The sequence below is a fragment of the Antedon bifida genome, chromosome 8 (genome assembly GCF_963402885.1).
Source record: "Antedon bifida chromosome 8, ecAntBifi1.1, whole genome shotgun sequence".
NCBI lineage: Eukaryota > Metazoa > Echinodermata > Crinoidea > Comatulida > Antedonidae > Antedon > Antedon bifida.
In genome coordinates this window covers 2,456,957-2,472,979 of record NC_136233.1, presented here as the reverse complement: position 1 = coordinate 2,472,979, position 16,023 = coordinate 2,456,957, and the positions used below count along the sequence as shown (strand labels likewise).

The following is a 16,023-nucleotide window of genomic DNA, read 5'->3' as shown; positions in this document are numbered from 1 at the left end:
GGTAACATATATATATTGTGTCTATAATAACAAAAGAATAAATGCTAGGGCCTACATGCAAGTCAGGATACATCAAAGCATGAACCAATACAAAAAACACACAAATTCACCCCTCTTTTTATACAGTATATGGCTCTCTCTGTGTGTTTTTGACACAAACTTTCAGAGACTCGTTCATCATTTCATTTGTAATAATTTACCTTTATTATTTTAATATTGTTCATACCCTATTCAATATATTAACAAATATATCCACGACACTATTATTTTATTTAGTCATCAAAGCATGCATTATGAATTGAAAATATTACATAATTGTTATTAATAGGACGTAGTTATGGGATGTTTCGTTCCAAAATCAATCAATCGAACTTTATAATGTACTAGCGCACGCGCGCGCAATATTCTTTGCCGCAAGTACTTCTGTACGCAGTGCACGTCGATATTTCACCGTAAAATGTGACATTACATTTTTTTAAATATAAGAGAAAGTTTAAAGTATTTTCTTGCTCCTATACTTTACATGCATTAACGGAGACAAGTTTGACACAAATTGATCTGCATATCACGTGACTATAATCCAATGTCGTAACTCTTTATATATAATGGCTCTGGCCGGCCTACAGGGAAGACTCGATGCGATCGTCGCTCAACAAACAAAACAACCACCACCGCGGCGCGAGCACAAAAAAACATTCGAGATTGTCCTAAGAAACCCACCAAAAGTAAACAATTATAGAAAAGCAGAAGGAGAAACTATGGCTGAGTATGTTTTTTTATGATTCAAATTATCTTAGACGCACGTTTTATAGCCAAGTACAAACTTATAAGTTACTGTTTGTCTTCAACTAAGCTAGCTAGGCCTAGACATGCTCTTCTTGCAATATTTATATCGCGGGCGAGTCACTCGCATACGAATTCGGTCACACTAAATCTCTGTAGGCCTAGACCCAGTAGTAATTAATGACTCGAATTGCTTGCCTTTGAATTTGGCATATCTTTCCCATTTTTTTAGATTAAGTGACAGAAAACATCATGATGCTAAAATGAGAGCAACAATACATCAGAAAATGGTAGAAACTGGTGAAAAAGAAAGGTAAACAGTTCACAGATACTCTACTTCTTAAAGTCAACCACGTTAATTTTCACCGAGCAAGAGCTAGGCCCAAATGCTACTCTAATAAGAACTTTCAACTTTGTAAAATTTTTATCACCCAACCTTACTTTATAGTTTAACTTTGTTTTTCTCCTACCTTTTAAACATTTCACAAACACCCTAGAAATTGTATTTTAACTTAAAGATATATTGTCCCCCTAAAAAAATATTTTTTTTAATTTTTTTGTTGAATATGTTATTTTAATGTCACATAATAGTTATTCACTCTCACAAAAAATTGGGTCTGAAAAAAATTTATTTACCTGAGAAAAATGTAATTTAAAGCAAAAAATGGTCAAATTTTCTGGAAGACAATGAGTTTTTGGGTAATTTAACTGTTTATATTGTCTTTTTATAGGTGAAATACTTTTTTTCCCCCGTTTTTTTTTCTTATGGAAGTGAACAACTTCATTAAAACTGCAAAATGGCCTATTCAAAGTCCGATTTTAAAAATCTTTATTTTTCATGATTTTGGGGGACAATACATCTTTAAATTACTTTCAGATTAAAAGAACTTTTACGGGCAAAGCTAATAGAATGTGGATGGCGAGACCAACTTAAAGCTTATTGTAAAGGTATATATTTTAATTATAATTGTTCAAAGAGATTGTCTTAAAATAAAAAATTGATCATAATGTCACAAGCACGATTATTTTTCGATTAAGTAAATTGGATTAATTTAGATAGGTGATAACCACAATAGCTAAAAAGTAAATGCTTATATTTGCAGAGGTTGTGAGAACAAAAGGACTAGAACATGTAACAGTAGATGATTTAGTTGCGGAAATTACACCAAAAGGAAGAGGTGAGTTTGAAATCATTTTAAATATGACATTTATTGAATATATAAATCGTTCTAAATCTTCCCATACAAGTTTGGTAGTGGAGTTGTGGCTTGGTGGTTATGATGCTTGGCTACCAATCCAAGGGTCCTGAGTTCAATTCCTGTCATATGTCAGGATTTTTTTTCTAATGACAAATGAACAATTAAAACTCCACTCCTAAAGACTTGTAATAAGACTATGTTTATGTAGAGCATCTTGTGTATATGTTTGTCTTGTGAACAGGATTGCCACCTTTAAGAAGGATAGTGAATGAATCGGCAATTTTCCTAAATATATAAAAACAAAACAAGATTATGATTCTGTTCAGAAGTCCACACTTTTTTACTTTTGTCAAATGAATAAAAGAAACACATTGTAATTTTTACTAATGATTGAGTTTAATTGTTTTTGTATTTTTATTTTTGTTGTTGTACAGAACTCGTTCCAGATGAAGTAAAGAAAGAATTGCTACAAAGAATAAGAGCATTTCTTGCGGACCAGGCGACTATTTGATAAACCAATCAAATGCAAGTGACTGTTTCATAAACCAATCAAAGCAATGCTATTCCCTCACAGGAACTTGTAAATATGAAAACAATCTAGTATAGGAGTAATATTTCTCCTTTTGGGAAAATTTGTATATCAGGAATAGATCACTTTCTGATCTATATATAATGTATTATCCAGACATGGAGACTTTGTGTGGATAATTTACACCACAAATTGAAAGATGTCTGTATGCCCAGATGAAGGTACTGTACATGAAAAGATGAAAAAAACGTTGTCCTCTCCTAGAAGTTTAGACAACAATGTTGTCTCAGCTTAGAAGTGCTCATAATCAAAAGATGGAGGGATAAGATCGATTAAATGACAGTTTTTCTAATAAAATACAAGTGTACAATAATTTATTTTCTATTTTAAATTCTATTTTAAAACTAAAATTCTATTCATCATCAACATACTGTAGTACTGTCTATTATATGTTTGGCTTATGCCGTTTAGATGCGTTGTCATGACGTCACTCACCATTGACATGACGTCACTTACCGTTGACATCGCACTGTAGATGCTCACATAATATAAATGCCCTTAAAATGTTCTAAAAGAAACTACTACCTCTTATACAGTGTCTAATAGCAAGCATCGTAAAAAGCAATAAAGAAGAGAAATATAAGCCCATGGGCTTGTTTCGACGCTTCTATGGTATACTACAATCAAGACAATCTAACTGAGCTCGGCTTGCCAGGATAGCATTACAACTAACAGTCCTTTGATCTTATGTCTGGCTGCGACAAATACCGTAGTACTACCGCGAACTTATGTCGCAGCCACAGATAAACCCTTTGATCTCCGGAGCTCAGCATTTCTAGTCAAGCGCTTCTTTAAGTTCATTAACATAATCTGTGTGCGTTTTATGAACATCTTCCCAGAATTCAACATCCTGCTCAATCAATTTCAACCATTTGAAAACTTTAGGCCACATCCTAAATGAAAATCCGACCCACTCTGCCTGAATTAACGTGGTCGCTACTACGATGTCCGCCATGGTAACTTGCCCGCCACACAAATACACATTGTCTTTTAGATATAGTTTCTCTAACATTTCTAAGTTGGTGATTAGTTGTTCTGTTCCAGACTTTACGAGGACTTCAGTGGCTGCTCTGGATGCGAGACTATACTTCTTAAGTGATTGTGGATAAGCACATCTATAGCCTACAATTCTTTAATAAGAAAAAATAATAATTTAGTTGGAGTCGCAGTCGTCTTAACTAATCTCTGTCATATAGTCATAATTATTTTAATCGTCATCGTTGCCATATCGTTGTCGTCATCGTCGCCATACCGTTGTCGACATCGTCGCCATACCGCTGTCGTCATCGTCACCATAACGTTGTCGTCATCGTCGCCATACCGTTGTCTTCATCGTCGCCATACCCTTTTCGTCATCCTTAACATCGTCCCTCTTCAGTAAATTATACCGTTATCATGATCATTTTGTCTATACAACATCGCAATCATTACCGTCAACTGTGCCGTTCTCATCGTCGACTTTGGCGTCGACGTCAACTTTAGTAGGTTTACCTGTGAAGTTCTGACGATGCCCATGCTATGATGGACTCCACTTGCATCCTCTGCGATAACGTTGAACCGTAGCTGGCATAGTTAGTGTAACGTGAGGACAGATATCTTAAAATCGTTTGTCTACAAGAAAAGTAAATTCGTACAATCAATATAATGTAATCAATTAAATAAAATGTTGTATAATATATGTAGGATTTTGTTTGATAACGAGGTTGATAATGCTGTTCTAGTTAACGTATGGTCTTTAAAATACTTTGGAAATGGAAACATAAAGGCCAACTCAGACAGCATCGTGTGCGTACGACGAGGCACGACGAAACGTCTTGACTAGTCAGTGCTGTCCGAGTTGATGTCCTCTTGAGATAGCGTCGGGCGTAGTTTTTAGGTCGTCGGGAGAACTTTAAACTAACTTTCTCCCGACGAGACGACTCGTCGTACGACGCTGTCTGAGTTGGTCTTAAGTAGGCCTATTTTGTACTACCTACCCCTCAAATACTACGATGTCCCCATCAACGATTGTTGGTACCGATTCGTGCGGGTTCCGTTCGGCTAATTCCCGGTTACCTTGCTTGTAATCAACGTCGATGAGGTTGTATGGTATCTTGTTCTACATTAAGAAAACATATTTCCTTTGATTATGAATAAGTTACACTGAGAGTTACGAGAAGTACATTCCGGCACGCGATATTTCTTTTCGTACATAAGTTGTGGGACCCCTCTCATGAAACGTCACAAAATAAACATGAATATTCATTAGTCATATCATAAGGTGTGACGTAAGAATGAATTAGAACTAGGCCTACAATTCGCTTCCGGCACACCTTTGAATGTGAGAAAACAAACAATCTAATTAATCCTATTGTGTGCTCTATTTAAACATTAATTACACCTTGTCTATTCATCCTGCCGCCGTAGGCAGGGGAACGTGTGTACCCAGTACTGGTATGTTTTGTTTCCATTCAAGTAGTCTTGTTATGTGCCCTTGTTTTGTTTAAACATGAATCGGCCTTTATTTAAGTACAATTGTATGCCATTTGAACAAAATAATAACGTAACCAAGAATGCAAAAATCTAAGACCAACGATGGAATACAGTATAGGCCCACCGTTGAAGAATATGATAAATATAAAATATTGTAGGCCTAAAAATGTAAATATAAATGGGAAAATAACCAGCGACTTGCAGCCTACTGGGCTGAATTGCGCACAGGTGCTAGAACAAAAAAATGCATGCGTTTAAAACGACTGGAATTAATCTGACAGACGATAAAATCAAATTAACCTAAAAACCAAAGATACGAAGGGGTGTACCCTTTATAGATTACATATTCATAAGGTTAATGAGTGCGCTCTGATAATAGTCCAATTTTAAGTTTTATTATCTTATCTAATTTTTTGTGAGTTAAACGATATCAACCAATTGTTGTTGATCAGTATTTTTTATCATAGAACACAATCTGGAACCAAACAACTGGTATATAAAAAAAAAGAAATTGTACCTTATAGTGTAATTAGTATTATTTTATTTCAGGACCCCAACGGAAATAAACCTGTGTAATTGGTTTTATTGGACTATCCTGGTCAAAATCAATTTTAATACTTTTACATTTTTATGACACTTTTTTAACGCTTATGTTATTGTTATTTTACCCTTATTTTGTTTTACCTTTATCAATTTTTAAATGTAAATTTTAGTGTTTTACTCTTTTAATACTTGTTTTACGGATTTTACATTTTTTACTCTATTTTAGCATTTTTATACTTTTTCTAATATTTTGAATTGTATATAATAATGTCTTAAATTTTGTGTATTGAAATCTGTGATTTTGACCAAATAAATGAATGAACCTATGCTTATTCGGAAAAAGTCGGAGACGTCACGTCTACTTGAATACCTCAACATAGCGAAGTGTAACAGTAGTATAGGAAAGTCATTGATGCTATGTTACGTACCTGCGCTAAGTAGATCCACACAGCCCGACAAGGGGGTGACAACCGAACAACATACACATCAATGGGTTCCTGGGGTACACCATTCAGCAAGCAAGAACTCTGTCTTCTGTCCAGAAGTCCACCAGATGATACAGTCAACATCGAACTCCGTCGGAAATTCATCGTGTAACTCTGGAAGTATCCTAATTATCTCTGATTATGATAACGACAATCTTGAGTGTCTATTTAGAAGATAAACACATGCTTGTGTGCAAAGAGTGGTGCGTATAGTAAACGTCAAATTGTCTTTTAAAGATTGAAGACTCGACTGAGACTAAATTCGGCAAAATTAACAACGTACGTCTTTTACTGCCAAGTATAATAAACCAACCTTTGTCAATAACGGTTCATGATTTTGACTATTAAACTAAATATAAGCACATACGACTTGGTTATTCACAATAATAATAGCTCACTTCTTCCCCATGGGAACTAGACGCCGCGCAGGTTGTGTATCGGTTGATCTTCTCCTAACAATAACCAGATTACAGACGATCGAATAACACACTTTATTGTCTTGTATACTCAGTAGCTGGCGCACTTTAAATAAGTTATATTTAGACAGTAGTATTAAAAACGTTGCTTTCAGATTTACAAATATTACGGGTCAACAAAACATGAATGAACTAATAAAACCTGTCATGCGGTAATATATTGTGTCCACACGTTCTACTATTTATATATCTAATAAGAATAGTTCAATTACCTGTGAGCGCGGTCACCGCTAATTTCAGAAAAACGTCAAATTAATCTTGCTAGTCAGTTTAATAATTTCAATTCCCTGGTCTGATTTTTATAGCTTTAATTAGCGCATAATAAAGTTGTTCAAACATATCTGATAATTAAATATCATACTTTTCCTAATATTATACCAATGCAGACATTTTGATTTCTTTTATAGCTTTAATTTGCGCACAAAGTCGTTCGCAAAATGTTATAATTAAAATATCTTAATTACCTTACTGATAACAATATGTGGTTATGAAGAAAATAATGTAGCTCAGGTAAAGCTTGGTTGCCATTAGCGACGACGCAAGGGCGTAAAGTTTAACGCACTCGTTGGATGGATCATCCAGGGGCAGATACATCATCCAGGGGCGGATACATCATCCATGGGCTGATACATCATCCAGGGGCGGATACATCATCCAGGGGCTGATACATCATCCAGGGGCGGATACATCATCCAGAGGCGGATACATCATCCAGGGGCGGATACATCATCCAGGTGGTGCAGATACATCATCCAGGGGCGGATACATCATACATCATCCAGGGGCTGATACATCATCCAGGGGCTGATACATCATCCAGGGGCGGATACATCATCCAGAGTCCATCCTTAACTAATAATCACAAACGATGGATTATTCGAACAGTCGCGTGTGATTGGTCAACTTGCTTGCGTCTACGTCCTTGCGTTGCGTCGCTAGTATGAACCACGCTAAGATTGCAATGAAGGAGCCTCATCTTTTTACACCCGATCGATAGGCCCCAATCACGGTTAGTTAGACCATCTCCAGTCTCACCCCCACACCTCCCACTAAACCCAGCGTACGGGTGTGTTAACTCTGTGCGTGTGTCACCACTTTTTCTTAATCTACAGGACTGTCGACTATTTATCATTGGTTATAATTAACCTATTTATAATATTATGATATCTCTCTTGCTGTGCTTACTGAAACGTCACACTTTATGCTTTGAATATGTATGTTCACATTCCACGCGTTCTTCTAGGCCTGTAGCGCGTTATATCATAGATGTTAATCAACCATCAATATCGAACAGTCAGTGATTTTGGGGCATCGAATTCTTTTGATAGCTAGGCCTACACCAGATTAAAATATTGCATATTGATTATATATTGTTTGTATTTAATCGCTCGACAATCATCATCGAATTCAAAAACATTTCTGCACAAGTTTTTATAAAAAAGGTAAAGGTATTAATATTTGTTCTCGAGCTTAACTGGAAACTGAGGAAATTCGGATTATTATCGAATGAACATTTGAATTTAAAAGAATCAAATCATTACGTCACCCGACTGATACTCCGAGGGATAATATTTATTGATCGGTTGAACATCGATTTTTTGAGAATCAAATCATTCGAAGTTATATCAGAAACGAATCTGTACGGGTTATTGATTTATTGAAAATTGATTTTTGTTATTAGGAAAGATTACCGGACCGGTAGTCTAGGCCTACGCGCGCGTACGACACCAGGACACAGTCTGCAGATTATACCTGCATTATGTATACTTATTCGGATGTCGGTGTTTCTTTCCTCCTGCTATTCATATCTGTTATATGTTGTCAGATGCTCCGTAGCGTATCTAGGCTACTCATACCCCCAGAATATCAGCAATACAGCTCAGAAGCGATATCAACATTTCAGTTAGTCGTCGGGTTCATGGAAGGGGACATTATTCTGGAATTATTAGGTCCCTGGGGTTACGCAACGTTCCTTTTCTTCCTTGTCATTTCGTTTATTTTAACGTTTGATGGTGCCGCCGATCCAGGTAACACGTTTTTTAATTATCTGATGGGTAACATTGACGGTGGCACAGCGTTGTGTCGAGTCGTGTTCCAGGTGATTGGTGGCCAATTTGCATATCCATGGGTACGAGCACTTTGGAGGGCCGAGATGTCGACACCTCATGCTAATCAGGTGCCCTTTATGGACAGTATCTGCCCGTCGTGTTTGCAGGTGCCTTTGATGTATGGGGCAATGGCTGAGTTGTTGGCGACGTTCACGTATTCTTTCGTCTTGGCACTTGACGTCGTCGGCGGAAAACTAGAACGTTATGTCGACGCGGGAACTCAGGTAGTCATAATAATGATAGGTATGTCAGGCCTATGATAAGTAATTACTTTCATTTACCAAATTTAACGAACTCTATCAGATTCAATTTTTATTCAAACATTTGTAAACACACATTTTTATAATATAATTGTATCATCACCTTTTGTATTCGTACCCTGCAGATTTTCTGCTTAGCATATTTCCATTTATACAACGCATAATTTATTATTGAATACAGTTCGAATATTTTATATATTTAAATAGCATGCTTTATCGACCCGCAGTAGATCCATTTCATATAATATGGCATTACATTATATAGTATGGATATTTTTATATATAGTGTGGCTGCATCGATCCGTTATAAATATATCATTATAATACTTTATTAATAATAATATTTTATATATAAATATTGAGCTTCTCTGAATCTGAATGCGATCTTAGCTGATGTGTTTTCATTTAATCGGAGCATATGACCATACCATGTCAGCCTTCTTTTCTTACTCCACTCAATTAGTCTCCTTTTCTTTTTTACAAATCTTCATTTTTTATTTAGTTTTCCTCAACAATCACATGATATTCATACATGTTTGTTCGCTATTAATTCATGTTTCATCTTTCCTTTTGATCCCTTTCTCCAGGGTACACATGGACTGGCATGATGTTCAACCCTGCTCTAGCAGCCGCATTGACATTCAATTGCAGAGATCACCCATTTTACGAACACGTCGCCGTCTACTGGCTAGGACCTTTAGCCGGTGTCTTAATACACAGCATTCTAATCAAAAGCGCTATCGAACATGGACACATCGACGACAGTTTTACTGTGAAAAAAAAACTATATGAAATGTCGCATAAAATCGTATCTTCAAAATCTATTTATAGTTGCTCATTGAAAACTGCGAAGAAAGATGATTGAAGAAATTATAATGAATTTTAATTATTCGAATATTAATATATATGTATAGTTGCAATAATCTGATATTTAGTCCATCTTTCACATTTTGTTAGAAAATCTACTATTTTATAAAGAAATGTCGAATAGGGTTTACGTCTGATCAGGCGTAAACGCAGGGGCCCCTGGTTTAGAAACCCTGAAGTGGCCCTTGAGGCCTCGGACGTTTTTAGCCTTTTCGACATATTTGAATGCCTGTTTTTAGCCACGTGAGCGCTCATAGCCATTACGTCACTGCGTCTGATAAATATCGTGCCCTTCCATTCGACAATGATGACACGTTTATAATATAATGCGCACGTATACGTCGAATAACCATCGTGCTGTTGGGTTGCCATAACTACGGTGGGTTCCAACTTTGTTTTTTTTTCATCGTGAGGTGTTTTCCCGAACTTATAATGAATACATATCTCTTTATTATGTATGTAACTCTTTATATATTACATTATTCAAATCAAAAAGGCCAAATACAACGATTTCGTTTGTCTAGATTTTACCTTATCAAAAGCATAATAATTGACAGAACAAACAGATTATATGCATATATAATTTATTTTATGGTTATAAGTAGTGATATAATAATGAGGTACCTGATTTCTTTTTGTAGACACACATTTATGTATGAGTTCCTATAAAATGTATTTACATATTTAAGATTAAACAACAACGAATACATATATATATTAAAACTATTAATAAATAATACTTAGGTAGACTAAAATTTTCCGAATCAATATGTCCATTGCTTCGACAATAAAAACAAATTATCCGTCTTCAATTATTAAGACTAAACGGAAAAGGATCTAGTAAAACAAATACAGCTGACAAAACGAAAATTAACTAAAATTATGATTAATAATTAATGATATACAAAAATAACTAATAAGTTATATTATTTTATATAACAAGTTGTTGTTGTTAAGGGTTAAAGTTTGCTATAAGACTCCATGTTGTCCATTCCATAGTTGCTGTATTAGCATTATTTAAATATAAACACATAGATATTAATAATTATACAAGATATGCCTTGTTAACACAGTAGGCATAAAGTTAAAATTGGGATGGATACATCATCCAGGGGCGGATGCATCATCCAGGGGCGGATGCAACATCCAGGGGCAGATACATCATCCAGGGGCGGATACATCATCCAAGAAGATTGCATCCCCCCACTTTTTAAGAAGCTATTAAAATTACAGTATACGTTATCGACCCCCGTTTAAAAAATCCTGGATCCGCCAACCCCCCACTTTTTTTAGAAGCTATTAAAATTACAATATATAATTACAGGTCGCCCACGCCCACCCGTTTAAAAATTCCTGGTTCCGCCCCACCTCCCCCTGTTATCAGACCGTTTGTTTAAAAACCCTTTTTAAAGGAGTGCAGACCAGTACCAGACCTATATAAAATACCTCTTTACTGTTATAAGTTAGCAATATATTAGAGTGGATATTTAAAGGCAATATTTACAATTATTTAAGTTCAATTTTTAGTGCGACCCTATTATTATTTACCTAGACGGTTACTACTCCTATATTATTGCTGTGGCAAGTAAATTTCACTAAATTTTCAAGACCTTTTGAACACAACCTATTTTTTAATTGGACTTAGGATTAAAGAAGCTGTTTGTTTTAAAATAGCAATTAATATACATGGGTTACATAATAATTTAAAATAAACAACAAATAACATGAAAAATATATATTTTAAACTTAAAGACAAACTATCATTAATATAAGACTATATCTCTTAAAATTACCATACTAAAACCCTTATGTTTTAAATAATATTTTGGCGTCTTTTTGATTGTAAAGTATTGTAAAAGTTTAATAATATAAATAATAATCTTAAAATTGTAAAAAACAAAAATATTTTTGGATTAATTTTTTAAAACTTGTTTCAGCCATAGTCATATTGAGTAAAAATGATATGATAACCTGGCAACGCAATTTACCTAGCAACTACAGTAGTTTGGTTTTGTTCAAATTGTAATTTTAGATTAATTGGTTTGAATTTTTATACTAACTCTGCATGCGTCATATAACATAAGTTTTCTATGTTTATGTTATAAGTCTTCCTCATTCTTAACTTTTGTACATTCTGATTTTGGTATAACTGAATTGTAGTGCTCTCCCAGTCCAAAAGCATGCCGATGATATCTGAAAATAAAAGAATGTATTATAATAAATGTGATAAAATTTATTGAATCGGATGTTTAATTAATTAATTAAATAATGTTATACTATACTATAAAGGCCAATTTACACAGACAAGCCATATTCCTTATGACCATTTACACAAAGCGCAGAGTGGACTGGCGGTTTCCGCTGACGATAGCTACAGATTCTATGCGGGACAAGTTCTTCGCTTACTGTTACCACTCATCTGTTTAAATTGGCCTTAAAAGAGAGTTTGTACGTATGTTTGATATACATATTTTTTCTACTGCATGTATCTACAAACACGGGAATCAAATTGACCGAAATTGTACTAGGAAGGCTTTAAAACTACAAATTTGAAAATTATCCACCAAATTGGATCAAATATGGTGGTCAAAATGATGTCTAAATTCCCAACTTTGACTGTGCTTTTAATTTTAATTTTGTAATGTGATGATGTTAAGTCTACTTACGAGAGGATAAGCGGCATATGTTTTTCGCTAAAGTGTTCTCCAACCGTCAAAGGAGGGCTATCCGCTTGAATGACTTCAATTGGTGATTGGTAAATATGACTTATTGCATTAATCTATAAATAATAATAAAAGCAATTATTGATTTAGCTTAGCATTCTAATTTTGTTACGTCATAAAAACGTAGAAATGCACTCACCTCATGCTGGCCTCCCCATGCAGCGGTGTTGGCTATTTCTTTACAGTATTCTTCATACTCTTCTAAAAAAACAAAAAACAACAAATAAATGTATTTTCAACCAAGACTTGAATCTGGGTTTTTCCGCATGATAGTCAAGTGTCCTGACCGCGATATTTCTTTTCGTACATAAGTTGTGTGTGGTGTGACATAAGAATTGACCTAACTACAATTTGTTAATGCAAATGCTTTCTGTCGAGCCGTCTGTGTAGTCAGATGGATTAGGTTACGGACTTTGAATGTCGGTGTATAGGGTTCGAATCCCATGAGCAACTTTTTTTTACTTTACAGTGAGAGAGAGATTATTTAGAGGGTTAGGTTTAGTTATACTTAGGAAGAAGTTCGGCTATCTTTCACATAAGGAGTCCCAACGAAACTGTTACCTTAATATCAGCTGATTGTAGTGTAATAATATACAGCATACCTTTAGTGTAGGGTTCCCCTGAATCAATTTTACAAAGAAAATATAGAAAATCTTCCATATGAGATCTCATGTATTCAGCTGTCTGTTCTCGCAAGCTCTGCAGTTTGGTCTGTGAGAATACAAATTAAAAGATTTTTAGTTGAATATGTTGTAACATGTAAGAGCGCCCTCTTGTAACTTTTGATTATATTTTCTGTTTGATAATTTAGATTTAGCACCCTCTTTTAGCTTTTTAATTATATTATATTTGATAATTTAGACTGATTTTGACTAACCTGGGTGCCTTGCCTTGCCAGTTGATCAATCAGGGCATTATACAAACAGTGACCATCGGACGCAATCTGAAATAAAATTGACATTCATTAAAGATGTATTGTCCCTTGAAACACAAAAAAATGAAGGTCAAAATATTCTAAATTTAAATTGGCCATATCAAAGTAATATTAAAGTTATTCACTTTAAGTTGAAAATTCGAGCCAAAAACAAAAATTTTACCTAATTAACAGCTAAATTTATTTGATTACGTTTCGTCTGGAAAATCGTCGCGAGCGAAAGTAAACAAAGATTTCAAACCATGAGTATACATTATGCATGATGCTAATTAGGATTGTTTACAACTCGTCATGGTTGAGAAGGTGTTTTCACACAGATCGCAAGGAAGTTTTATGATTATGCATACAGAGTAGCCAAATAAGCGCGTTGCATTATGGGACATGTTTTGATCGAAAACTTTGACTGGAAGTCAAAGTTATTTTTTGGACCAAAAAACGTCTGTATTTCAGTTAAATTAGATTTTTTTTTCGACTAATTTTTGGTGAAAGTTAATAACTATGACTTTTTTTCGAAATCTTTTTTTTTTTTTTTTGGAATTTGACAAAGGGACAATACATCTTTAAACCATTCCTTAAATAACTGTTGGCGTGGAAAGGCACTGGCCACCCTACCACAAAAAAGGTGATTAAACTAACCTCGCGTATGCACAGGCCACGCTGAGCTAAAATTGAGTTTATCTTTTGTTCTTCCATCTTTCGACTACTAAACACGTTGTTCGCTTCGTCCTCCACAATCCTTCTTTCACGCTCTTTTTCCTTGTTTGCCTTTTTATTCTATAAAAAATAACGACGGAATGATATATGCCACCGAGCAAAAACTCCGCCAGCCTGGAGTAGAAAAAAGGCACCACTGGGAGATATGGCAATGCCTGTGTATCGTATCATGATGAGTACAACTATTGTATCTCATCTGCTACGCCCCTACGATCATCTAGGTCTAACTAGAACTAGATACAATATATTTACAATCGGAAAATTGATTTCAATCAGCATTTAAAAATACAGTGATTTGGTGAAAGTGGAAACTATTATATTAACTATACTAAGGAACCATGGTAAAAATATTCTACTGAAGTTACTGCAGTAACTATATAAAATTGTAGTGACCATATATGGACATGATGATGTCATATCACTACCATATTTGGGTATATCACTACCATATTTGGGTACATCACTACCATATTTGGGCATATCACTACCATATTTGTGCACATTACATTTTCTTGTCACATCAAGTTTGAGAGAGTAGACAGAGCATAGTAAAACTAATATAAAAGTTCTTGTACCCTTCTTTTTTGTGCTCTTGTTGTTTTAACTGGCACCTTCTCCTCCTCCTTATCTTCGGATTTTTCATCTACATTTAACTTGTCCATTTCCGATTCCAATCCATTTTCCTAGAGAGAAACAAAATGTTTGGATAAAATGATGCTGTGAAATTGAAGAAAAATTGAGGAATAGGAAATCAATAATCTTATTTTAGTTTTAAAGCTCTGTCTACACTTTTTTGATAAAAAAGTGTGATGTGCCCAAATATGGTAGTGATATGACATCATCATGTCCATATATAGGCACATCACATTTTTCTGTCATATAAAGTTTGATAGTGTAGACAGAGCTTAATAAATATCTCTTTAAAATATCTAGGATCATGTCTGAAACATTTTATTTATATTTTTCATACCAGCAACAGTTATCTTATAAATAAAGGTTACTTTTCATACAGTAGTATTTTTTAATGTGTGGTAAACAAGAACAAAAAAAATTGGTCAATTGGGACACAAGAGCGGTCGAGTTTCCGTTGTTGGTCTGGGAAAAATAATCTCTAAACCAACCATAATAGACTCTTCGCCGGCAGTATGGGCATTAAGCTCTTCTTCATGGCGTTTATTAAGTTCGGCCTCTAGTTTTGCAATTTCTATCGCTGTTTCTTTCTTTTTCTTCTTATCACCTTTTGGAACTGCATGTTTCATGGACTGGATTTTACCTATATGAAGAACAAAAGTATAATATAGGTTAGCCTACTATATACTGTACTGTACTTTTTCTATATAGGCCTAGTATTATAAATTACACTTTAATAATACTACTAATAATACTATATTAGTATTACTATCATCTATGTATGGAGGAGAGGCCACCTATTTTAATTATTAGTTCTTTTAAATTTATATTTGTTAGGATAGATGTAAAAATATATTAATTTAAATATTGTGCTTTGTCCAGTCAAAAAAATGGGCCATGAGTTGACTAGGCCTAGACATTGATTGCTAACATAGAATGACAATGCCGGGACAAGCCTCTCATAATCACTTTCTTTGGTTTGATCGGTGGGGGTGGAGAGAGAGGCCTAAAACGGGATTTGAAAATTTTCATTGGAATTTCCCATAAAAATAATCAGTAACAGACATTAATTTCGAACTAATAAGATAACACTGTAATTCTCTAACTTACCTTGTAACTCTTTGCGTTCTCTTTTGTGCCTTTGTGCAACATTTTCATTATTTATTATGGGACTATCTTCAAAATCTCCCATTTTTCGTTCGCGCTACGAAAATCATCAACAAGGTCACATAAAGACACT

General features: G+C 34.7%; 4 protein-coding genes across 4 annotated transcripts; 2 read left to right on the top strand and 2 right to left on the bottom strand.

The window, feature by feature from the left end:
- Positions 1 to 627: 627 nt before the first annotated feature.
- On the top strand, positions 628 to 2,939 carry LOC144849581 (transcription and mRNA export factor ENY2-like). Its single transcript, XM_078706535.1, has 5 exons — positions 628 to 766; positions 1,016 to 1,096; positions 1,661 to 1,731; positions 1,887 to 1,961; positions 2,417 to 2,939. The coding sequence occupies exons 1-5, from the start codon at positions 759 to 761 to the stop codon at positions 2,491 to 2,493; spliced, it is 312 nt and encodes a 103-aa protein (XP_078562661.1). The 5' UTR covers positions 628 to 758; the 3' UTR covers positions 2,494 to 2,939.
- Positions 2,823 to 6,402, bottom strand: LOC144849580 (glutathione S-transferase theta-1-like). The gene is made up of 4 exons (XM_078706534.1): positions 6,015 to 6,402; positions 4,548 to 4,669; positions 4,063 to 4,182; positions 2,823 to 3,701 (listed from the first exon to the last, which is right to left on the bottom strand). The coding sequence occupies exons 1-4, from the start codon at positions 6,174 to 6,176 to the stop codon at positions 3,347 to 3,349; spliced, it is 759 nt and encodes a 252-aa protein (XP_078562660.1). The 5' UTR covers positions 6,177 to 6,402; the 3' UTR covers positions 2,823 to 3,346.
- Positions 6,403 to 8,279: 1,877 nt separating this feature from the next.
- LOC144850506 (putative aquaporin-12A) lies at positions 8,280 to 9,854 on the top strand. Its single transcript, XM_078707789.1, has 2 exons — positions 8,280 to 8,898; positions 9,503 to 9,854. The coding sequence occupies exons 1-2, from the start codon at positions 8,307 to 8,309 to the stop codon at positions 9,778 to 9,780; spliced, it is 870 nt and encodes a 289-aa protein (XP_078563915.1). The 5' UTR covers positions 8,280 to 8,306; the 3' UTR covers positions 9,781 to 9,854.
- A 501-nt stretch (positions 9,855 to 10,355) lies between these two features.
- On the bottom strand, positions 10,356 to 16,018 carry LOC144849638 (deubiquitinase OTUD6B-like). The gene is made up of 9 exons (XM_078706618.1): positions 15,894 to 16,018; positions 15,275 to 15,426; positions 14,729 to 14,836; positions 14,076 to 14,213; positions 13,383 to 13,448; positions 13,108 to 13,216; positions 12,645 to 12,706; positions 12,449 to 12,561; positions 10,356 to 11,975 (listed from the first exon to the last, which is right to left on the bottom strand). Exons 1-9 carry the CDS (start codon positions 15,973 to 15,975, stop codon positions 11,882 to 11,884), a joined length of 924 nt encoding a protein of 307 aa, XP_078562744.1. The 5' UTR covers positions 15,976 to 16,018; the 3' UTR covers positions 10,356 to 11,881.
- Between the last annotated feature and the right edge of the window lie 5 nt (positions 16,019 to 16,023).

Coding starts and splice junctions, on each gene's coding strand:
- LOC144849581 (XM_078706535.1), top strand. Junction 1,097..1,660: donor GAAACTGGTGAAAAAGAAAG/GTAAACAGTTCA, acceptor AATTACTTTCAG/ATTAAAAGAACTTTTACGGG. Junction 1,732..1,886: donor ACTTAAAGCTTATTGTAAAG/GTATATATTTTA, acceptor TTATATTTGCAG/AGGTTGTGAGAACAAAAGGA.
- LOC144849580 (XM_078706534.1), bottom strand. CDS start 6,176: ATGAATTTCCGACGGAGTTCGATGTTGACTGTATCATCTGGTGGACTT. Junction 4,670..6,014: donor TGTGGATCTACTTAGCGCAG/GTACGTAACATA, acceptor TTCTTAATGTAG/AACAAGATACCATACAACCT. Junction 4,183..4,547: donor GACATCGTAGTATTTGAGGG/GTAGGTAGTACA, acceptor CTTTTCTTGTAG/ACAAACGATTTTAAGATATC.
- LOC144850506 (XM_078707789.1), top strand. CDS start 8,307: ATGTATACTTATTCGGATGTCGGTGTTTCTTTCCTCCTGCTATTCATA. Junction 8,899..9,502: donor GGTAGTCATAATAATGATAG/GTATGTCAGGCC, acceptor CCCTTTCTCCAG/GGTACACATGGACTGGCATG.
- LOC144849638 (XM_078706618.1), bottom strand. CDS start 15,975: ATGGGAGATTTTGAAGATAGTCCCATAATAAATAATGAAAATGTTGCA. Junction 14,214..14,728: donor CAAGAGCACAAAAAAGAAGG/GTACAAGAACTT, acceptor TATTTTTTATAG/AATAAAAAGGCAAACAAGGA. Junction 13,449..14,075: donor GTGGCCTGTGCATACGCGAG/GTTAGTTTAATC, acceptor ATTTTATTTCAG/ATTGCGTCCGATGGTCACTG.